The sequence below is a fragment of the Oncorhynchus clarkii genome, chromosome 14 (assembly GCF_045791955.1).
Source record: "Oncorhynchus clarkii lewisi isolate Uvic-CL-2024 chromosome 14, UVic_Ocla_1.0, whole genome shotgun sequence".
Lineage (NCBI taxonomy): Eukaryota > Metazoa > Chordata > Actinopteri > Salmoniformes > Salmonidae > Oncorhynchus > Oncorhynchus clarkii.
The window spans coordinates 28,799,713-28,823,718 of NC_092160.1; the positions used below are offsets into that span (position 1 = coordinate 28,799,713).

General features: G+C 48.2%; 1 protein-coding gene across 1 annotated transcript in view; it reads left to right on the forward strand.

The window, feature by feature from the left end:
- The window catches only part of LOC139366483 (teneurin-2-like), a 353,763-nt gene that overhangs the window by 285,558 nt on the left and 44,199 nt on the right, over positions 1 to 24,006 (forward strand). The window contains exons 10-17 of the mRNA XM_071103997.1: positions 940 to 1,134; positions 3,021 to 3,221; positions 4,218 to 4,403; positions 6,386 to 6,409; positions 15,635 to 15,781; positions 21,748 to 21,964; positions 22,475 to 22,594; positions 23,266 to 23,527. Of these exons, the coding sequence (XP_070960098.1) occupies positions 940 to 1,134; positions 3,021 to 3,221; positions 4,218 to 4,403; positions 6,386 to 6,409; positions 15,635 to 15,781; positions 21,748 to 21,964; positions 22,475 to 22,594; positions 23,266 to 23,527 (1,352 nt within the window). The remainder of the gene's footprint in view (positions 1 to 939; positions 1,135 to 3,020; positions 3,222 to 4,217; positions 4,404 to 6,385; positions 6,410 to 15,634; positions 15,782 to 21,747; positions 21,965 to 22,474; positions 22,595 to 23,265; positions 23,528 to 24,006) is intronic.

The following is a 24,006-nucleotide window of genomic DNA, read 5'->3' on the forward strand; positions in this document are numbered from 1 at the left end:
TATTTACTCTGCTATGACCATCAGACATACTGTTATTTACTCTGCTATGACCATCAGACATACTGTTATTTACTCTGCTATGACCATCAGACATACTGTTATTTACTCTGCTATGACCATCAGACATGCTGTTATTTACTCTGCTATGACCATCAGACATACTGTTATTTACTCTGCTATGACCGTCAGACATACTGTTATTTACTCTGCTATGACCATCAGACATACTGTTATTTACTCTGCTATGACCATCAGACATACTGTTATTTACTCTGCTATGACCATCAGACATACTGTTATTTACTCTGCTATGACATCATACATACTGTTATTTACTCTGCTATGACCATCAGACATACTGTTATTTACTCTGCTATGACCATCAGACATACTGTTATTTACTCTGCTATGACCATCAGACATACTGTTATTTACTCTGCTATGACGTCATACATACTGTTATTTACTCTGCTATGACCATCAGACATACTGTTATTTACTCTGCTATGACCATCAGACATACTGTTATTTACTCTGCTATGACCATCAGACATACTGTTATTTACTCTGCTATGACCATCAGACATACTGTTATTTACTCTGCTATGACCATCAGACATACTGTTATTTACTCTGCTATGACCATCAGACATACTGTTATTTACTCTGCTATGACCATCAGACATACTGTTATTTACTCTGCTATGACCATCAGACATACTGTTATTTACTCTGCTATGACCATCAGACATACTGTTATTTACTCTGCTATGACCATCAGACATACTGTTCTCTGACCACCTCTTTATACTTTTTTTCCTTTTCTTCTATACATTCTATCTTTCCTTCTCCACCCTCTCTTTTTCTCTCTCTCCCTTTCCCTATTTCTCTCTCTCTCTCGATCTCTCTCCCTCTCTCTCTCTCTCTCTCTCTCTCCAGAGGCCTGTCCAGTGCTGTGTAGTGGTAATGGTCAGTATGATAAGGGATCCTGTATCTGCTACAGTGGATGGAAGGGAGCAGAGTGTGCCGTCCCCACCACCCACTGCATTGACCCTCTCTGTAGTGGACATGGGACCTGCACTGACGGGACCTGTGTCTGCTCCCTGGGGTACAAGGGAGACAACTGTGCCAAAGGTGAGGGGAGAGAGTGTGTGTTTGGGGGCGGGTGGGTTGGTGGGGGTATGTGATGAGGGGTAGTGTGTGTCAGGGAGTGTGTGATGGAATGGAAGATGTATAGTGTGTAGCTCCTTACACTCAACAATCACATCACACACACAGCAGTTATCAGCAGCCTCCCAGTCCCAGCTCGTCACAGCGTCCTCTCCTCCCCAGTGGTCCCGTTGTGTTTCTCTATAAACAGATGAAGGATGGAGGAGCAGCCAGATACATCACGTCTGATTAAGTGATTATCACTGTTCTATTGATCCTGTTAAGACGGATCAGCCTGCTACACATTAACTCTGGAGATCTACAGAGATAAAGGGGGAGGGAGGGAGGGAGGGAGGGAGGGAGGGAGGGAGGGAGGGAGGGAGGGAGGGAGGGAGGGAGGGAGGGAGGGAGGGAGGGAGGGAGGGAGGGAGGGAGGGGGGGAAATAAGAGAGACAGGGTAGAGAGAGCAGGGGAGAGATCTGAAGAGGTGAGGGAGAGGACAGGTTGAGATCTGAAGAGGTGAAGGAGAGGACAGGTTGAGATCTGAAGAGGTGAGGGAGAGGACAGGTTGAGATCTGAAGAGGTGAGGGTGAGGACAGGTTGAGATCTGAAGAGGTGAGGGAGAGGACAGGTTGAGATCTGAAGAGGTGAGGGAGAAGACAGGTTGAGATCTGAAGAGGTGAGGGAGAGGACAGGTTAAGATCTGAAGAGGTGAGGGAGAGGACAGGTTGAGATCTGAAGAGGTGAGGGAGAGGACAGGTTGAGATCTGAAGAAGTGAGGGAGAGGACAGGTTGAGATCTGAAGAGGTGAGGGAGAGGACAGGTTGAGATCTGAAGAGGTGAGGGAGAGGACAGGTTGAGATCGGAAGAGGTGAGGGAGAGGACACGTGACTGGAAAGACAGAAAGAAAGGGAGTGAAGATGTGAGCATAAGGTCATGATAGAGAAGAAAAGAGGTAGATGAAAAGAGAGAAAGAGAGAGAGAAGTGACATATAGAAGCAGAGCCACAGAGGAGGGCAGAGAACAGGGTCAGCATTTTCCTCCACTCTTCATTTACCCCCTCCTTTCCCCCTCTGTTTCTTACCCACCTTTTCCCCTTCTCTCTCTCTTAAATGTGATATCCATCACGCCCGAGTCACTCAAACAATTTACCTGAAGTGGCGATGACACATAAATCTATACGTGTGACCCTCCATTTCTGCCTCGCCAACAGAATGGAGCGCCCAGACAGCAGCGTGTGAAAATGAGTGGGGAGGGAGGTTTTAGACAGGTGGAGAGAGGGAGCGAAGGGGGAGGAGGGGAAGGAGAGAGAGTGGGTAGTCAGCAGAGGGAAAGGGGGATTGGGGAGAGAGGGAGAGGTAAAGAAGCAGGAAGAGAAGGGGGAGGTGTCAAAAGAGGGAGTTAGGGGGATTTGGGGAATGAGGGTAGGACAGGAGGAGGAGGGGAGTGCGGGCTTATAGTTTGCCAGGAGGGGGTAATTTGTCAAATTGGTTTTCACTCACTGTTCATCCTCACATCTGCCTGTCAGCCAGCCTGCCAATGTCAGATTATCCCCAGTGCATTAGCACACACACACTAAGATACAGGGAAGGTTATATGTGAGAAAACGCAGCCTTCTGAGTGAAAAGTATTGACTTATTAAATGCCTGTGAAAGGCTGTGTGAAGACAATTACTAACGTGTATCACGAGATGCTGCAAAAAATCTGATCAAGGAAACACGAAGCTAGTATTTCTCAATATTTGAAACATTATTATCTTTCTCTCTCTCTCTCCCCCCCTCTCTTTCTCCCTCTTTCTCTCTCCTTCTTTTCTCCCTTTCTCTTTCCCTCCCTCCCCCTCTCCCTCTCTCTCTCCTCCTCTCTGTCTGTAGTGGACTGCCTGGACCCGACCTGTTCTAATAACGGTATCTGTGTGAACGGGGAGTGCCACTGTAAACCCGGCTGGGGCGGCCCACACTGTGAGCTGCAGAGGGCACTGTGCCCAGACCAATGCCATGGCCACGGTGCATTCATACCAGACACTGGTCTCTGTAGCTGTGATCCTAACTGGATGGGACCAGACTGCTCAGTAGGTCAGTAGTACCCTATTCTGTAATCTGTGACCTCTGACCTCTAACCTTAACCCTTTATCTCTAACTCTAACTGGATGGAACCAGACTGTTCTGTAAGTTGGTACCTCATCTAACGCCTTACCGTTTGAGTGGGCCTAACACTTAAATATTGCCCAATCCTCCTTGCCTTTTATCCTAACCCCAATCCAAGCTACCCCGTGGTTTACCCTGACTCTAGTAGTTATGCTTAACCCAACCAGTGGTTTACCCTGACTCTAGTAGTTATACCTAACCCAACCAGTGGTTTACCCTGACTCTAGTAGTTATACCTAACCCAACCAGTGGTTTACCCTGACTCTAGTAGTTATACCTAACCCAACCAGTGGTTTACCCTGACTCTAGTAGTTATACCTAACCCAACCAGTGGTTTACCCTGACTCTAGTAGTTATACCTAACCCAACCAGTGGTTTACCCTGACTCTAGTAGTTATGCCTAACCCAACCAGTGGTTTACCCTGACTCTAGTAGTTATGCCTAACCCAACCAGTGGTTTACCCTGACTCTAGTAGTTATACCTAACCCAACCAGTGGTTTACCCTGACTCTAGTAGTTATACCTAACCCAACCAGTGGTTTACCCTGACTCTAGTAGTTATACCTAACCCAACCAGTGGTTTACCCTGACTCTAGTAGTTATACCTAACCCAACCAGTGGTTTACCCTGACTCTAGTAGTTATACCTAACCCAACCAGTGGTTTACCCTGACTCTAGTAGTTATGCCTAACCCAACCAGTGGTTTACCCTAACTCTAGTAGTTATGCCTAACCCAACCAGTGGTTTACCCTGACTCTAGTAGTTATACCTAACCCAACCAGTGGTTTACCCTGACTCTAGTAGTTATGCCTAACCCAACCAGTGGTTTACCCTGACTCTAGTAGTTATGCCTAACCCAACCCCAACCCCAATGACAGTAGCTGTGTGTAATTCTTTACATGCCTCTCTCCTACCTCTCTACAGAAGTGTGTTCTGTGGACTGCGGGACCCACGGTGTGTGTTTGGGCGCAGCGTGTCATTGTGAGGAGGGTTGGACGGGTACCGGGTGTGACCAGCGAGTGTGTAACCCACTGTGCATCAAACATGGAACCTGCAAAGACGGCAAGTGCCAGTGTCACCAGGGCTGGAATGGAGAACACTGCACCATCGGTAGGTGGGGAGAGGAGGTGTGTGTGTGTGTGAGTGTGTGTGTGTGTGTGTGTGTGTGTGTGTGTGTGTGTGTGTGTGCAGGATAGATTGATGGAAGGTTGGATGCCTCGCTATTTTGATTTACCCATAATGCTTTGAAATAGGAAGTTCAATTTCCCATTCACCATTTCACCGAGCAGCGCTTTTCCTCAGAATACTCCGGTGTCAGAAACACAGTGGGGGGGAACAACACTTTGTGAGATCAACGCTCTGTTCCCCACTAGAAACTAGGGCAGCTTTGTATGCTGTGTCTTTCACAAGACAAAACTCCTCACTAGTCTGCTTGTGGGTGCTGATCTAGGCGATGATCTACTGTAGGCTAGGCATGTGATCTACTGTAGGCTAGGCATGTGATCTACTGTAGTCTAGGCATGTGATCTACTGTAGGCTAGGCATGTGATCTACTGTAGGCTAGGCATGTGATCTATTGTAGGCTAGGCATGTGCTCTACTGTAGGCTAGGCATGTAAACTACTGTAGGCTAGGCATGTGATCTACTGTAGGCTAGGCATGTGCTCTACTGTAGGCTAGGCATGTGATCTACTGTAGGCTAGGCATGTGATCTACTGTAGGCTAGGCATGTGATCTACTGTAGGCTAGGCATGTGATCTACTGTAGGCTAGGCATGTGATCTACTGTAGGCTATGCATGTGATCTACTGTAGTCTATGCATGTGATCTACTGTAGTCTATGCATGTGATCTACTGTAGGCTAGGCATGTGATCTACTGTAGGCTAGGCATGTGATCTACTGTAGGCTATGCATGTGATCTACTGTAGGCCATGCATGTGATCTACTGTAGGCCATGCATGTGATCTACTGTAGGCCATGCATGTGATCTACTGTAGGCTATGCATGTGATCTACTGTAGGCTATGCATGTGATCTACTGTAGGCCATGCATGTGATCTACTGTAGGCCATGCATGTGATCTACTGTAGGCTATGCATGTGATCTACTGTAGGCCATGCATGTGATCTACTGTAGGCTATGCATGTGATCTACTGTAGGCCATGCATGTGATCTACTGTAGGCCATGCATGTGATCTACTGTAGGCCATGCATGTGATCTACTGTAGGCCATGCATGTGATCTACTGTAGGCTATGCATGTGATCTACTGTAGGCCATGCATGTGATCTACTGTTGGCTATGCATGTGATCTACTGTAGGCTATGCATGTGATCTACTGTAGGCTTGGCATGTGATCTACTGTAGACTAGGCATGTGATCTACTGTAGGCCATGCATGTGATCTACTGTAGGCCATGCATGTGATCTACTGTAGGCCATGCATGTGATCTACTGTAGGCTATGCATGTGATCTACTGTAGGCCATGCATGTGATCTACTGTTGGCTATGCATGTGATCTACTGTAGGCTATGCATGTGATCTACTGTAGGCTTGGCATGTGATCTACTGTAGACTAGGCATGTGATCTACTGTAGGCCATGCATGTGATCTACTGTAGGCCATGCATGTGATCTACTGTAGGCCATGCATGTGATCTACTGTAGGCTATGCATGTGATCTACTGTAGTCTATGCATGTGATCTACTGTAGGCTATGCATGTGATCTACTGTAGGCTAGGCATGTGATCTACTGTAGGCTAGGCATGTGATCCACTGTAGGCCAGGCATGTGATCTACTGTAGGCTAGGCATGTGATCTACTGTAGTCTATGCATGTGATCTACTGTAGGCTAGGCATGTGATCTACTGTAGGCTAGGCATGTGATCTACTGTAGGCTAGGCATGTGATCTACTGTAGGCCAGGCATGTGATCTACTGTAGGCTATGCATGTGTTCTGCTGTAGGCTAGGCATGTGATCTACTGTAGGCTAGGCATGTGATCTACTGTAGGCTAGGCATGTCCTTGCATTTTAAACTCCTTCCGTTCCTTTTTTTCATAACGCCACTCTCTCTGCACGATTTCTCTCACTGCAGACATGTGGGACTTGGTTGACAAAGGTAAAACTGTATTTTGGTTTTCAGCGTTTAGCTTCTCGTGCTGCATAGAAGTAGGAACTAGTCGCTGCTAAGTCGTCTGTGGGTTTGGGGCTGGCTGGCGTTGGTAAGCTTGGCCCAGTAGACTAGTCATCTGTGTGCTATCTATATTTCTATATCTATATCTGTCTGTCTGTCTGTCTGTCTGTCTGTCTGTCTGTCTGTCTGTCTGTCTGTCTGTCTGTTACCAACCAACCAGTGTTTTACCATTCACAACCACACAACCACTGTAGCCAGGGGTTACCATCCACAACCTCTCAGGTACTGTAGCCAGGGTTACTATCCACAACCTCACAGCCACTGTAGCCAGGGGTTACCATCCACAACCTCTCAGCTACTGTAGCCAGGGGTTACTATCCACAACCTCACAGCCACTGTAGCCTGGGGTTACCATCCACAACCTATCAGCCACTGTAGCCAGGGGTTACCATCCACAACCTCTCAGCTACTGTAGCCAGGGGTTACTATCCACAACCTCACAGCCACTGTAGCCTGGGGTTACCATCCACAACCTATCAGCCACTGTAGCCAGGGGTTACCATCCACAACCTATTTTATTTTTTATTTTATTTTTTAAATTTCACCTTTATTTAACCAGGTAGGCTAGTTGAGAACAAGTTCTCATTTGCAACTGCGACCTGGCCAAGATAAAGCATAGCAGTGTGAACAGACAACACAAAGTTACACATGGAGTAAGTAAACAATTAACAAGTCAATAACACAGTAGAAAAAAAAGGGGAGTCTATATACATTGTGTGCAAAAGGCATGAGGAGGTAGGCGAATAATTACAATTTTGCAGGTTAATAACACTGGAGTGATAAATGATCAGATGGTCATGTACAGGTAGAGATACTGTTGTGCAAAAGAGCAGAAAAGTAAATAAATAAAAACAGTATGGGGATGAGGTAGGTAAAAATGGGTGGGCTATTTACCGATAGACTATGTACAGCTGCAGCGATCGGTTAACTGCTCAGATAGCAGATGTTTGAAGTTGGTGAGGGAGATAAAAGTCTCCAACTTCAGCGATTTTTGCAATTCGTTCCAGTCGTAGGCAGCAGAGAACTGGAACGAAAGGCGGCCGAATGAGGTGTTGGCTTTAGGGATGATCAGTGAGATACACCTGCTGGAGCGCGTGCTACGGATGGGTGTTGCCATCGTGACCAGTGAACTGAGATAAGGCGGAGCTTTACCTAGCATGGACTTATAGATGACCTGGAGCCAGTGGGTCTGGCGACGAATATGTAGCGAGGGCCAGCCGACTAGAGCATACAAGTTGCAGTGGTGGGTGGTATAAGGTGCTTTAGTGACAAAACGGATGGCACTGTGATAAACTGCATCCAGTTTGCTGAGTAGAGTGTTGGAAGCAATTTTGTAGATGACATCGCCGAAGTCGAGGATCGGTAGGATAGTCAGTTTTACTAGGGTAAGTTTGGCGGTGTGAGTGAAGGAGGCTTTGTTGCGGAATAGAAAGCCGATTCTTGATTTGATTTTCGATTGGAGATGTTTGATATGAGTCTGGAAGGAGAGTTTGCAGTCTAGCCAGACACCTAGGTACTTATAGATGTCCACATATTCAAGGTCGGAACCATCCAGGGTGGTGATGCTGGTCAGGCGTGCGGGTGCAGGCAGCGAACGGTTGAAAAGCATGCATTTGGTTTTACTAGCGTTTAAGAGCAGTTGGAGGCCACGGAAGGAGTGTTGTATGGCATCTGTAGTTGTGTTGTATCAGCCACTGTAGCCAGGGGTTACCATCCACAACCTATCAGCCACTGTAGCCAGGGGTTACCATCCACAACCTATCAGCCAATGTAGCCAAGGGTTACTATCCACAACCTATCAGCCACTGTAGCCAAGGGTTACTATCCACAACCTATCAGCCACTGTAGCCAAGGGTTACTATCCACAACCTCACAGCCACCGTAGCCAGGGGTTACTATCCACAACCTCACAGCCACCGTAGCCAGGGGTTACCATCCACAACCTCTCAGCCACTGTAGCCTGGGGTTACCATCCACAACCAATCAGCCACTATAGCCAGGGGTTACCATCCACAACCTATCAGCCACTGTAGCCAGGGGTTACCATCCACAACCTCTTAGCTACTGTAGCCAGGGGTTACTATCCAGAGATCATAGTTCAAGCTGTGTCTATTAACCTTTATTTTTCCATGGTGAGGCCCCCTCAGCCTCTCTTTCATATGGGGGTATATAACAGAACAGGCCCCCTCAGCCTCTCTCTCATAGGGGGGTATATAACAGAACAGTCCCCCTCAGCCTCTCTCTCATATGGGGGTATATAACAGAACAGTCCCCCTCAGCCTCTCTCTCATATGGGGGTATATAACAGAACAGGCCCCCTCAGCCTCTCTCTCATATGGGGGTATATAACAGAACAGTCCCCCTCAGCCTCTTTCTCATATGGGGATATATAACAGAACAGGCCCCCTCAGCCTCTCTCTCATATGGGGGTATATAACAGAACAGTCCCCCTCAGCCTCTCTCTCATATGGGGGTATATAACAGAACAGTCCCCCTCAGCCTCTCTCTCATATGGGGGTATATAACAGAACAGTCCCCCTCAGCCTCTCTCTCATATGGGGGTATATAACAGAATAGTCCCCCTCAGCCTCTCTCTCATATGGGGGTATATAACAGAACAGTCCCCCTCAGCCTCTCTCTCATATGGGGGTATATAACAGAACAGTCCCCCTCAGCCTCTCTCTCATATGGGGGTATATAACAGAACAGGCCCCCTCAGCCTCTCTCTCATATGGGGCTATTTAACCAGGGCTTCATTTGTCAATCGTGAGGTGCCGGAACAAAAAGTGAGCACTAGAGGGGGGCGACCTGGGGAGTTCTGAGGTACCAGAATGCATGAGAAAAAAAATCACCTTCGTATTAAAGGATTGCATGCATATCATCACATTTGCGTAGTGGCATAGATCAGTAGAGTAGAGGCACTTACAGAAGTTGCACACATGGGAGACATTTTTAGTAGCTCACGGTCCAGAAAAATGTTGGCCTTTTATAAACGCATTTCATACAAATCTACTTCATTTTAGATGACTGGAGACTGTAGCAGAATCTTTTTTAATACCTAATCAAAATGGCAGGCTACTTTGACACTGGCAAAAACGACCTTGTCTTGAATCCATCAATAGCCTAGTCCTAGGTGTGTGGAGACACATATTGTATTTGAATCCATCAATAGCCTAGTCCTAGGTGTGTGGAGACACATATTGTATTTGAATCCATCAATAGCCTAGTCCTAGGTGTGTGGAGACACATATTGTATTTGAATCCATCAATAGCCTAGTCCTAGGTGTGTGGAGACACATATTGTATTTGAATCCATCAATAGCCTAGTCCTAGGTGTGTGGAGACACATATTGTATTTGAATCCATCAATAGCCTAGTCCTAGGTGTGTGGAGACACATATTGTATTTGAATCCATCAATAGCCTAGTCCTAGGTGTGTGGAGACACATATTGTATTTGAATCCATCAATAGCCTAGTCCTAGGTGTGTGGAGACACATATTGTATTTGAATCCATCAATAGCCTAGTCCTAGGTGTGTGGAGACACATATTGTATTTGAATCCATCAATAGCCTAGTCCTAGGTGTGTGGAGACACATATTGTATTTGAATCCATCAATAGCCTAGTCCTAGGTGTGTGGAGACACATATTGTATTTGAATCCATCAATAGCCTAGTCCTAGGTGTGTGGAGACACATATTGTATTTGAATCCATCAATAGCCTAGTCCTAGGTGTGTGGAGACACATATTGTATTTGAATCCATCAATAGCCTAGTCCTAGGTGTGTGGAGACACATATTGTATTTGAAGTATTGCGACAGTGTACCGGTTGTCGATGGTGGAAGAAGGTGAGGACCAAGCTGCAGCGTCGTATGTGTCCATATTTATTAGAATGAACACGGAAATAACAAAATAACAAAGAGCAACGACTGAAAACAGTTCTGGCTGGTGCAGCCACAGAACCATACCAGGCCAAACACATAGAAATAGAAAATCATAGAAAAACTAACATAGACAACTCACGACAGAAAATCTTGGTTTGTCTGCTTGGTGTTTTTTCACTGACAGATTTGCTGTGCGTTCCCGAGTATAGGCTTTTCCTTGTATAGTATAGGCTTTTCCTTGTTATTGGGCTACAATCCACAGCTAGGCTATTAAAAATAAATAAACTATTGATCCTGTGGCTAAATTATAGTCCTTCTAATGGTGTAGTAGGCTATTCTGACTGATTTAATTTATTTCTGAACAGGCAGCAGTAATTATATAACTTTGTGACATGTATTTAGGTTTATCAGGATGCTGCCCTTCCTCCAGAACCCTTTGATTCTACAGTATATGGAAATAAATGATGAAGTGCAACGGTGGAGATATGAGAGTTGCAGGCTCATGTCTATCAGAGCGGAGAGGGGCAAAGATCATAGAAAGTGACTCTCATTCTAGTTATGTGAGATACTGGCGCGCTTCTCACCAGTGGCGGTTCTAGACCATTTCAACTGGGGGGGGGGGGGCAAGCTGGGGCCAGTTGTACTGTTGGAGGGGCCAGTTACTTTAGACGTTATTGTTGTCATATCGTTTTCTTCACTGCATTGCAGGCATTAGCAGGCAAAAGACCATGTACATAGTCATCATCGTTGCCACTGTCTAATAATGGATGTAAAAAAAGAATGATAGCAAAAATTAGTTATGTAAAAATTATTTCATACTCCACATTTAGGGGGTCCAAAATTGTTGCCCCCCCCCCCCAAGAACCGCTAGTGCTTCTAACACATGCGTTGGTCTCAAACATAGTTTAAAATGTTGCGCAACCCATAAATCCGGACCGGCCCAACCCAAATTAACTCTTCGAATATTTGGCCCGTGCTCAAAATCTATTTTTTCACATTACGCTTTTTTTGTGTGGGCAGGAGAATTCACAAAAGCAACTCGAATGATCTTTGAACGCTTGTATTAAAAAAAAAAAATTAAAGTTAAAATAATTTTTCATGCCACGGCCAAATAGGTTAGGAAAAGGAACAAATAGGGAACAAAACAGTCCAAAACGGAGAGGTGCCTGATCCTGTTCCGGCAGTATCCGGCAGGGTAGCCTAGTGGTTAGAGTGTTGGAGTAGTAACCGGAAGGTTTCAGTATCCGGCAGGGTAGCCTAGTGGTTAGAGTAGTAACCGGAAGGTTTCAGTATCCGGCAGAGTAGCCTAGTGGTTAGAGTGTTGGACTAGTAACCGGAAGGTTTCAGTATCCGGCAGGGTAGCCTAGTGGTTAGAGCGTTGGACTAGTAACCGGAAGGTTTCAGTATCCGGCAGAGTAGCCTAGTGGTTAGAGCGTTGGACTAGTAACCGGAAGGTTTCAGTATCCGGCAGAGTAGCCTAGTGGTTAGAGCGTTGCACTAGTAACCGGAAGGTTTCAGTATCCGGCAGAGTAGCCTAGTGGTTAGAGCGTTGGACTAGTAACCGGAAGGTTTCAGTATCCGGCAGAGTAGCCTAGTGGTTAGAGCGTTGGACTAGTAACCGGAAGGTTTCAGTATCCGGCAGAGTAGCCTAGTGGTTAGAGTGTTGCACTAGTAACCGGAAGGTTTCAGTATCCGGCAGGGTAGCCTAGTGGTTAGAGCGTTGGACTAGTAACCGGAAGGTTTCAGTATCCGCCTCAAATGAAGCACTCCATATAACATAACAGTTCCCCTCAGCCACTCTCTCATATGGGGGAATTTAGCAGAACAGGTGTGTGTGTGTGTGTGTGTGTGTGTGTGTGTGTGTGTGTGTGTGTGTGTGTGTGTGTGTGTGTGTGTGTGTGTGTGTGTGTGTGTGTGTGTGTGTGTGTGTGTGTGTGTGTGTGTGTGTGTGTGTGTGTGTGTGTGTGTGTGTGTGGAGAGACATAGAAGGAATACTAACCCCAGTCTCTCTGTCTTCTTATAAAGACACCAGCAGGTCTGTCCACCATTATTGGAACTACGAATTGATCCAGTTCTGAACCACAAACGTTTCCACTTGACAGAGATCACAGCGAAACAGTGATATCTACCATACATACACATGACAGGGTGGATTGTTTGTTTACACACACACACCACACCACACACACCCAAAGGTTAGGAGTTAGGAGTTGTGTTAAAGTCCTGTGACAGGATCCAATGTCCCACAACCAAACTGAATTGAACAGAAGGCTATAGATCCCCTGTGGATGGTTTGGAGTGTCCTCTGCCCTACTAAAGTTAATAAGATGGCTTTCACTGTTGTACAGAGTAGTACCCAGGGGAAAGGGGAGGAGGAAGAAAAGAGGGGGGAGAGATGGGGGACGAGGAAGAGGAGAGAGAGGGGGAGCAGGTGGGAGAGAGGGGGGAGAGAAAGAGAGGAGGAGGAGGGGGAGGAGAGAGAGAGAGGCGAGATGTGGGACGAGGAAGAAGAGAGAGTGACAGAGATAGAGGGAGAAATGGAGAGAGAATGGAAAGAGAGGAAGAGCTCATATGTAGATTGAGAAAAAAGAGAAAAGAGAGAGAGTTCAGATTGGAAAGAGAGTTTTATGTGCCAGGGTGTTTCATAGTGTGTTGTCATCAGGTCCATCCATGGTTTTAGGATTTATGTCTCTAACCTTCACTAACTGACCTTTAAGGAGGAGACAGCTGGGTGACACAACTGCTGCTACTGCTGCTGGAAAATGGGACCAACTTTCTGTAGGACACCACGTCTTCTATCTACTCCTCTGTTCTTTTATTTTCTGTTCTCTCTCTCTTTCTCTGTCTCTCTCTCTCTCTCTCTCTCTCTCTCTCTCTCTCTCTCTCTCTCTCTCTCTCTCTCTCTCTCTCTCTCTCTCTCTCTCTCGCTCTCTCTCTCTCTCTCTCTCTCACAAACACACTCTCTCCTTCCCTCTCTGTGTGTGCTGACCCATAACCCAAGGCTTTTTAAGGGGGATTTCATCACATCCAACTACATTAGTGAGGGGAATGGACTTAATAGTTTCTGAAATCCCACTTTATTCTGGTTAGTATGAGGGGAATTTAATCGTCCTCTAGCATTAAGGAGAGGGCCTGCCTGCCTGCCTCCCTGCCTGCCTGCCTGCCTCCCTCCCTCCCTCCCTGCCTCCCTGCCTGCCTCCCTCCCTGCCTGCCTGCCTGCCTCCCTGCCTGCCTCCCTGCCTGCCTGCCTGCCTCCCTGCCTCCCTGCCTGCCTGCCTGCCTACCTGCCTCCCTGCCTGCCTGCCTCCCTGCCTGGCTCCCTGCCTGGCTCCCTGCCTGGCTCCCTGCCTGGCTCCCTGCCTCCCTGCCTGCCTGGCTCCCTGCCTCCCTCCCTGCCTGCCTCCCTGCCTCCCTCCCTGCCTGCCTCCCTCCCTCCCTCCCTGCCTGCCTCCCTCCCTGCCTGCCTCCCTCCCTGCCTGCCTGGCTAGCTGATCAATGCCCCCCATATAGATTCTGCTGTCCTTGCTCTGCATAACGGTCGGTCTGCTTAAAATAGATCCATTTTACAGACAATCATGGCTAACACTCTGTTGTGCTCTATGGTCCTGGGCCAACGCACACATACACACACACATACACACACACATACACACTCAACACTCAGTTAGGCAGAACAGTACATGGCTGGTCTGACGGCCGGACCCTTTTTTTCCATTTTTGCCTAAAATGACATACCCAAATCTAACTGCCTGTAGCTCAGGACCCGAAGCAAGGATATGCATATTCTTGATACCATTTAAAAGGAAAAACTTTGAAGTTTGTGGAAATATGAAATTAATGGAGGAGAATATAACACAATAGATCTGGTAAAAGGTCATACAAAGAAAAAAACGTGTTGTTTTTTTTGTTTTTTTTACATCATATTTGAAATGCAAGAGAAAGGTCACAATGTATTATTCCAGGTTAGGCGCAATTTTGATTTTGGCCACTAGATGGCATCAGTGTATGTGCAAAGTTTTAGACCGATCCAATGATCCATTCCATTTCTGTTCAAAATGTTGTATCAAGACTGCCCAAATGAGCCTAATTGGTTTATTAATACATTTTCAAGTTCATAAATGTGCACTCTCCTCAAACAATAGCATGGTATTCTTTCACTGTAAAAGCTACTGTAAATTGGACAGTGCAGTTAGATTTAACAAGAATTTAAGCATTCTGCCAATATCAGAGATGTCTATGTCCTGGGAAATGTTCTTGTTACTTAAAACGCCATGCCAATCACATTAGCGCACGTTAGGCGAACCGTCCCGTGGGTGGGACACCGATCCCATAGAAGATTTAACCACTCAGAGTTAATGCCCAACCTTAACCACTCAGAGTTAATGCCTAACCTTAACCACTCAGAGTTAATGCCTAACCTTATGATTTAGGAGCTGATGCCTAAACTTAACCTTAAACACTTTCAAATTTGACGTTTGGAACAACTTTGAAATTTGACGTTTGAGAAACATGGATGAACGTCTAACTCTGACGTGAGACTGTGAGAGCTGGTTGGGTACACAGTATGGAGAATGGAAATTAAAATTGCCCTGCAGATATCTAATTGATGTGTTGTGTGGAATCAGGAATGCTTTACCATAATCATTGGATTGACTGAGACCTTTAATGCATTAAAACACAATAAAGTATGTCTCTCTTTCTCTCTCCCTCCCTCATCTATCACTCTCTCTCTCTCCCTTCTATCTCTCTCTTCCTCCCATTTGTTCTCTCTCTACCCCCACTTTCTCTCTGCCTATCCCTTACTCTCTACCCCGCTCTCTCTCTCTCTTTCCCCCTCTCTACCTCCCCCCTCACTCTCCCTCCCCCTCCCACTCTCTCTCCCCCCTCCCTCTCTCCCTCCCCCTGCCCCCCCTCTCTCACTCCCTCCCTCCCCTCCCTCCATCTCTCCCCCCTCTCTCTCTCTCCCTCCCCCCTCACTCTCTCTTACCCCTTTCTCTCCCTATCTTCCCCCCTCTCTCTCTCGCTTGCTCTCTCTCTCCCTCCCCTCTCTCTCTCCCTCCCCCCTCTCTCTCCCTCCCCCTCTCTCTCTCTCCCTCTCCCCGCTCTCTCTCCCTACCCCCTTTCTCTCTCCCCACTCTCTCACTTTTTCTCCCCCCTCTCTATCTCTCCCTCTCTTACTCTCTCTCTCTCCTTCCCCCCTATATATCTTTATCTCTCTCTCTACATCCCACGTTCCTCTCCCCCCCCCCCCTCCCTCTCCTCAGATGGCTGTCCTAACCTGTGTAATGGTAATGGTCAGTGTACCATAGGGGAGCAGAGCTGGCACTGTGAATGCAAGACAGGCTGGAGGGGTGCCGGATGCAGCGTTGCCATGGAGACCTCCTGTGCCGACAACACGGACAATGAAGGGGGTATGTGTGGGAAATTAAGGGGTTAGACCACTGGTAGTTCAGCAGTGCAAACTTTTCATCTTAAGTTGAAATAAATTGTAAGGAGAATGAAGTAACCTTTCATAGTAATATGTGTGTGTTTGAGACACTGAAACTATCTCAGCTCTCCACTCCTCTCTCTCTCCCCTCCTCTCTCTCTCCCTCCTCTCTCTTTCCCTCCTCTCTCTCTCCCTCCTCTCTCTCTCCCTCCTCTCTCTTTCCCTCCTCTCTTTCTCCCTCCTCTCTTTCTCCCTCCTCTCTCTTTCCCTCCTCTCTATCTCCCTCCTCTCTCTCTCCCTCCTCTCTCTTTCCCTCCTCTCTCTTTCCCTCCTCTCTTTCTCCCTCCTCTCTTTCTCCCTCCTCTCTTTCTCCCTCCTCTCTTTCTCCACTCCTCTCTTTCTCCCTCCTCTCTTTCTCCACTCCTCTCTTTATCCCTCCTCTCTTTATCCCTCCTCTCTTTCTCCCTCCTCTCTTTCTCCCTCCTTTCTTTCTCCCTTCTCTCTTTCTCCATCCTCTCTCTCTCCACTCCTCTCTTTCTCCCTCCTCTCTTTCTCGCTCCTCTTTTTCTCCATCCTCTCTCTCTCCCTGCTCTCTCTCTCCCTGCTCTCTCTCTCCCTGCTCTCTTTCTCCACTCCTCTCTTTCTCCCTCCTCTCTTTCTCTCTCCTCTCATTTTCCCTCCTCTCTTTCTCGCTCCTCTCATTTTCCCTCCTCTCTTTCTCTCTCCTCTCTTCCTCCCCTCCTCTCTTTCTCGCTCCTCTCTCTCTCCCTTCTCTCTCTCCCGCCTCTCTCTCTCCCTGCTCTCTCTCTCCACTCCTCTCTTTCTCCCTGCTCTCTTTCTCCCTCCTCTCTCTCTCCCTGATCTATTTCTCCCTGATCTCTTTCTCCCTCCTCTCTTTCTCCCTCCTCTCTTTCTCCCTCCTCTCGTTCTCCCTCCTCTCTCTCTCCCTTCTCTCTCTCTCCCTCCTCTCTCCCTGCTCTCTCTCTCTCCACTCCTCTCTTTCTCCCTGCTCTCTTTCTCCCTCCTCTCTTTCTCCCTGATCTCTTTCTCCCTGATCTCTTTCTCCACTCCTTTCTTTCTCCCTACTCTCTCTCTCCCTCCTCTCTCCCTGCTCTCTCTCTCTCCACTCCTCTCTTTCTCCCTGCTCGCTTTCTCCCTCCTCTCTCCCTCCACTCCTCTCTTTCTCCCTGATCTCTTTCTCCCTGATCTCTTTCTCCCTCCTCTCTTTCTCCCTCCCCTCTCTCTCCCTGCTCTCTCTCTCGACTCCTCTCTTTCTCCCTCCTCTCTTTCTCCCTCCTCTCTCTCTCCCTGCTCTCTCTCCCTCCTCTCTCCCTCCCCTTCTCTCTTTCTCCCTCCATTCCTCTCTTTCTCCATCCTCTCTTTCTCCCTCCTCTCTCTCCCTCCTCTCTTTCTCCCTCCTCTCTTTCTCCCTGCTCTCTTTCTCCCTCCTCTCTCTCTCACTGATCTCTTTCTCCCTGATCTCTTTCTCCCTCCTCTCGTTCTCCCTCCTCTCTCTCCCTCCTCTCTCTCTCCCTCCTCTCTTTCTCCCTGATCTCTTTCTCCCTGATCTCTTTCTCCACTCCTTTCTTTCTCCCTCCTCTCTCTCTCCCTCTCTCTCTCCCTGCTCTCTCTCTCCACTCCTCTCTTTCTCCCTGCTCTCTTTCTCCCTCCTCTCTCCCTCCACTCCTCTCTTTCTCCCTGATCTCTTTCTCCCTGATCTATTTATCCCTCCTCTCTCTCTCCTCTCTCTCTTTCTCGCTCCTCTCTCTCTCCCTGCTTTCTCTCTGCCTCCTTTCTCCCTCCATTCCTCTCTTATTCCCTCCTCTCTTTCTCCCTCTTCTCTCGCTCCACTCCTCTCTCTCTCACTGATCTCTTTCTCCCTGATCTCTTTCTCCCTGCTCTCTTTCTCCCTCCTCTCTCTCTCCCTAATCTATTTCTCCCTGATCTCTTTCTCCCTCCTCTCTTTCTCCCTCCTCTCGTTCTCCCTCCTCTCTCTCTCCCTTCTCTCTCTCTCCCTCCTCTCTTTCTCCCTGATCTCTTTCTCCCTGATCTCTTTCTCCACTCCTTTCTTTCTCACTACTCTCTCTCTCCCTCCTCTCTCTCTCCCTGCTCTCTCTCTCTCCACTCCTCTCTTTCTCCCTGCTCGCTTTCTCCCTCCTCTCTCCCTCCACACCTCTCTTTCTCCCTGATCTCTTTCTCCCTGATCTCTTTCTCCCTCCTCTCTTTCTCCCTCCCCTCTCTCTCCCTGCTCTCTCTCTCGACTCCTCTCTTTCTCCCTCCTCTCTTTCTCCCTCCTCTCTCTCTCCCTGCTCTCTCTCCCTCCTCTCTCCCTCCACTCCTCTCTTTCTCCCTCCTCCCTTTCTCCCTGCTCTCTCTCTCCCTCCTCTCTCCCTCCACTCCTCTCTTTCTCCCTCCTCTCTTTCTCCCTGCTCTCTTTCTCCCTCCTCTCTCCCTCCACTCCTCTCTCTCTCCACTCCTCACTTTCTCCCTGCTCTCTTTCTCCCTCCTCTCTCCCTGCACTCCTCTCTTTCTCCCTGCTCTCTTTCTCCCTCCTCTCTCCCTCCACTCCTCTCTCTCTCACTGATCTCTTTCTCCCTGATCTCTTTCTCCCTGATCTCTTTCTCCACTCCTTTCTTTCTCCCTCCTCTCTCTCTCCCTCTCTCTCTCCCTGCTCTCTCTCTCCACTCCTCTCTTTCTCCCTGTTCTCTTTCTCCCTCCTCTCTCCCTCCACTCCTCTCTTTCTCCCTGATCTCTTTCTCCCTGATCTATTTCTCCCTCCTCTCTCTCTCCTCTCTCTCCCTGCTCTCTTTCTCGCTCCTCTCTCTCTCCCTGCTCTCTCTCTGCCTCCTTTCTCCCTCCATTCCTCTCTTTTTCCCTCCTCTCTTTCTCCCTCCATTCCTCTCTTGTTCCCTCCTCTCTTTCTCCCTCTTCTCTCCCTCCTCTCTTTATCCCTCCTCTCTCTCTCCCTGCTCTCTTTCTCCCTCCTCTCTCTCTCCCTACTCTCTTTCTCCCTCCTCTCTTTCTCCCTCCTCTCTCTCTCCCTGCTCTCTCTCTCCACTCCTCTCTTTCTCCCTGCTCTCTTTCTCCCTCCTCTCTCCCTCTACTCCTCTCTTTCTCCCTGATCTCTTTCTCCCTCCTCTCTTTCTCCCTCCTCTCTTTCTCCCTCCTCTCTCTCTCCCTCCTATCTTTCTCCCTCCTCTCTTTCTCCCTCCTTTCTTTCTCCCTCCTCTCTATCTCCCTCCTCTCTTTCTCCCTCCTCTCTATCTCCCTCCTCTCTTTCTCCCTCCTGTCTCTCTCCCTCCTCTCTTTCTCCCTCCTCTCTATCTCCCTCCTCTCTATCTCCCTCTTCTCTTTCTCCCTCCTTTCTTTTTCACTTCTCTCTTTCTCCTCCCTTCTCTTTCTCCCTCCTCTCTTTCTCCCCCCTTCTCTTTCTCCCTCCTCTCTTTCTCCCTCCTCTCTATCTCCCTCCTCTCTTTCTCCCCCCTTCTCTTTCTCCCTTCTCTCTTTCTCCTCTCTCTCTCCCTCCTCTCTCTTTCCCTCCTCTCTCTTTCCCTCCTCTCTTTCTCCCTCCTCTCTTTCTCCCTCCTCTCTTTCTCCCTCCTCTCTTTCTCCACTCCTCTCTTTATCCCTCCTCTCTTTATCCCTCCTCTCTTTCTCCCTCCTCTCTTTCTCCCTCCTTTCTTTCTCCCTTCTCTCTTTCTCCATCCTCTCTCTCTCCACTCCTCTCTTTCTCCCTGCTCTCTTTCTCCCTCCTCTCTCCCTCCACTCCTCTCTCTCTCACTCCTCTCTTTCTCCCTGATCTCTTTCTCCCTGATCTATTTCTCCCTCCTCTCTCTCTCCTCTCTCTCCCTGCTCTCTTTCTCGCTCCTCTCTCTCTCCCTGCTCTCTCTCTGCCTCCTTTCTCCCTCCATTCCTCTCTTTTTCCCTCCTCTCTTTCTCCCTCCATTCCTCTCTTTTTCCCTCCTCTCTTTCTCCCTCTTCTCTCCCTCCTCTCTTTATCCCTCCTCTCTCTCTCCCTGCTCTCTTTCTCCCTCCTCTCTCTCTCCCTACTCTCTTTCTCCCTCCTCTCTTTCTCCCTCCTCTCTCTCTCCCTGCTCTCTCTCTCCACTCCTCTCTTTCTCCCTGCTCTCTTTCTCCCTCCTCTCTCCCTCTACTCCTCTCTTTCTCCCTGATCTCTTTCTCCCTCCTCTCTCTTTCCCTCCTCTCTTTCTCCCTCCTCTCTTTCTCCCTCCTCTCTCTCTCCCTCCTCTCTTTCTCCCTCCTCTCTTTCTCCCTCCTTTCTTTCTCCCTCCTCTCTATCTCCCTCCTCTCTTTCTCCCTCCTCTCTATCTCCCTCCTCTCTTTCTCCCTCCTGTCTCTCTCCCTCCTCTCTTTCTCCCTCCTCTCTATCTCCCTCCTCTCTATCTCCCTCTTCTCTTTCTCCCTCCTTTCTTTTTCACTTCTCTCTTTCTCCTCCCTTCTCTTTCTCCCTCCTCTCTTTCTCCCCCCTTCTCTTTCTCCCTCCTCTCTTTCTCCCTCCTCTCTATCTCCCTCCTCTCTTTCTCCCCCCTTCTCTTTCTCCCTTCTCTCTTTCTCCTTTCTCTCTTTCTTCCTCCACTCCTCTCTGTCTCCCTCCACTCCTCTCTCTTTCCCTCCTCTCTATCTCCCTCCTCTCTCTCTCCCTCCTCTCTCTTTCCCTCCTCTCTCTTTCCCTCCTCTCTTTCTCCCTCCTCTCTTTCTCCCTCCTCTCTTTCTCCCTCCTCTCTTTCTCCACTCCTCTCTTTCTCCCTCCTCTCTTTCTCCACTCCTCTCTTTATCCCTCCTCTCTTTATCCCTCCTCTCTTTCTCCCTCCTCTCTTTCTCCCTCCTTTCTTTCTCCCTTCTCTCTTTCTCCATCCTCTCTCTCTCCACTCCTCTCTTTCTCCCTGCTCTCTTTCTCCCTCCTCTCTCCCTCCACTCCTCTCTCTCTCACTCCTCTCTTTCTCCCTGATCTCTTTCTCCCTGATCTATTTCTCCCTCCTCTCTCTCTCCTCTCTCTCCCTGCTCTCTTTCTCGCTCCTCTCTCTCTCCCTGCTCTCTCTCTGCCTCCTTTCTCCCTCCATTCCTCTCTTTTTCCCTCCTCTCTTTCTCCCTCCATTCCTCTCTTTTTCCCTCCTCTCTTTCTCCCTCTTCTCTCCCTCCTCTCTTTATCCCTCCTCTCTCTCTCCCTGCTCTCTTTCTCCCTCCTCTCTCTCTCCCTACTCTCTTTCTCCCTCCTCTCTTTCTCCCTCCTCTCTCTCTCCCTGCTCTCTCTCTCCACTCCTCTCTTTCTCCCTGCTCTCTTTCTCCCTCCTCTCTCCCTCTACTCCTCTCTTTCTCCCTGATCTCTTTCTCCCTCCTCTCTTTCTCCCTCCTCTCTTTCTCCCTCCTCTCTCTCTCCCTCCTCTCTTTCTCCCTCCTCTCTTTCTCCCTCCTTTCTTTCTCCCTCCTCTCTATCTCCCTCCTCTCTTTCTCCCTCCTCTCTATCTCCCTCCTCTCTTTCTCCCTCCTGTCTCTCTCCCTCCTCTCTTTCTCCCTCCTCTCTATCTCCCTCCTCTCTATCTCCCTCTTCTCTTTCTCCCTCCTTTCTTTTTCACTTCTCTCTTTCTCCTCCCTTCTCTTTCTCCCTCCTCTCTTTCTCCCCCCTTCTCTTTCTCCCTCCTCTCTTTCTCCCTCCTCTCTATCTCCCTCCTCTCTTTCTCCCCCCTTCTCTTTCTCCCTTCTCTCTTTCTCCTTTCTCTCTTTCTCCCTCCACTCCTCTCTGTCTCCCTCCACTCCTCTCTATCTCCCTCCTCTCTTTCTCCCTCCTCTCTTTCTCCCTCCTCTCTTTCTCCCTCCTGTCTCTCTCCCTCCTCTCTTTCTCCCTCCTCTCTTTCTCCCTCCTCTCCTTTTCCCTCCTCTCCTTTTCCCTCCTCTCTTTCTCCCTCCTCTCTTTCTCCCTCCTCTCTCTAGATGGTCTGACGGACTGTATGGATCCAGACTGTTGTATCCAGAGCCCGTGTCAGAACAGCCCTCTGTGTCGGGGCTCCAGAGACCCCCTCCAGGTGATCCAGCAGAGCCCCCTGTCTCTGTCCCAACCCCGGGTAGGATCCTTCTATGACAGGGTCATGATGCTGGTGGGACGGGACAGCACACACATCATACCTGGGGAAAACCCATTCAATGCCAGGTGAGCGAATACACACTTTAGATTGCATACACATGACGCATACTGCAACACACACCACACACACATGCGAATACTAACACACAATCTATTATTTTTGTTGATGTATTATATACAGTATCTCTCTCTCTCAATTCAATTCAATTCAAGGGATGTTATTGGCATGGGAAACATATGTTAACATTGCCAAAGCAAGTGAAGTAGATAATATACAAAAGTGAAATAAACAATAAAAATGAACAGTAAACTTTACTCTCGCTCTCTGTCTCTGTCTCTGTCTCTCACTCTCTATCTTTCTATCTCTGTGTCTCTCTCTCTCTCTCTCTCTCTCTGTCTCTCTATCTCTCTCTCTCTCTCTCTCTCTCTCTCTCTCTCTCTCTCTCTCTCTCTCTCTCTGTGTCTCTCTCTCTGGCTCTCTCTCTCTCTCTGTCTCTCTCTGTCTCTGTCTCTCTATCTTTGTCTCTGTCTCTCTCTCTCTGTCTCTCTCTGTCTCTCTGTCTCTCTGTCTCTCAGCTTGGCGTCTCTGATCCGAGGTCAGGTGTTAACTACAGATGGTACTCCCCTGGTGGGAGTCAATGTTTCCTTTGTCAGATACCCACACTATGGATATACTCTCACACGCCAGGACGGAACGTAAGTACCACAAACACATACACACACACTACCGTTCAAAAGTTTGGGCTCACTTAGAAATGTCCTTGTTTTTGAAAGAAAAGTTAAAAAATGTGTCCATTAAAATAACATCAAATTGATCAGAAATACAGTGTAGACATTGTTAATGTTGTAAATGACTATTATAGCTGGAAACGGCTGATTTTTTTTATGGAATATCTACATAGGCGTACAGAGGCTCACTATCAGCAACTATCACTCCTGTGTTCCAATGGCACGTTGTGTTAGCTAATCCAAGTTTATCATTTTAAAAGACTAATTGATCATTAGAAAACCCTTTTGCAATTATGTTAGCACAGCTGAAAACTGTTGTTCTGATTAAAGAAGCAATAAAACTGGCCTTCTTTAGACTAAATGAGTATCTGGACCATCAGCATTTGTGGGTTCGATTACAGGCTCAAAATGGCTAGAAAGAAAGAACTTTCTTCTGAAACTCGTCAGTCTATTCTTGTTCTGAGAAATGAAGGTTATTCCGTGCGAGAAATTGCCAAGAAACTAAAGATTTTGTACAACGCTATGTACTACTCCCTTCACAGAACTTTTCTTTCAAACACAAGGAAACTTCTAAGTGACCCCAAACTTTTGAACGGTGATGTACATAGTAACTAATCCAATTCTGATTCTGTCTCCAGGTTTGACCTTCTAGCGAACGGCGGCGCCTCGTTGACCCTGAGGTTTGAGCGCGCTCCGTTCATCACGCAGGACCGCACGGTGTGGTTACCATGGAGTCGTTTCTACGTCATGGATACGCTGGTGATGAAGACTGAGGAGAACACCATCCCAGGATGTGACCTCAGCGGCTTCCTCCGACCTGACCCTGTGGTCATCACCTCACCTCTGTCATCACTCTTCTCCTCTAGACCCAGGGACAAGCCCATCATACCTGAGACACAGGTAACCAGATTCTCTTTCCATCTCCTTCCTCTCCTTCCTCTCATCCCTCTGTCTCTCCTCTGTCTCTCCAGGTGCTGTCAGGTATCCAGCCTCTCCTTCCTCTCCTTCCTCTCATCCCTCTGTCTCTCCTCTGTCTCTCCAGGTGCTGTCAGGTATCCAGCCTCTCCTTCCTCTCCTTCCTCTCATCCCTCTGTCTCTCCTCTGTCTCTCCTCTGTCTCTCCAGGTGCTGTCAGGTATCCAGCCTCTCACACTCATCTTTCCCGTGTTGTCTGTCCCCATCTCTCCCTCTTTCCTCCATCTCTCCTCCATCTCTCTCCTCCTTCATATTTCTCCTCCATCTCTCCTCCATCTTTTTCCTCCATCTCTATGCTCCATCTCTCCTCCATCTCTCCTCCTTCTCTATCTTTCCTCTTCCATCTCTCTTCCATCTCTCCTCCATCTCTCTTCCCCATCTCTCTTCCAACTCTCTCCTCCATCT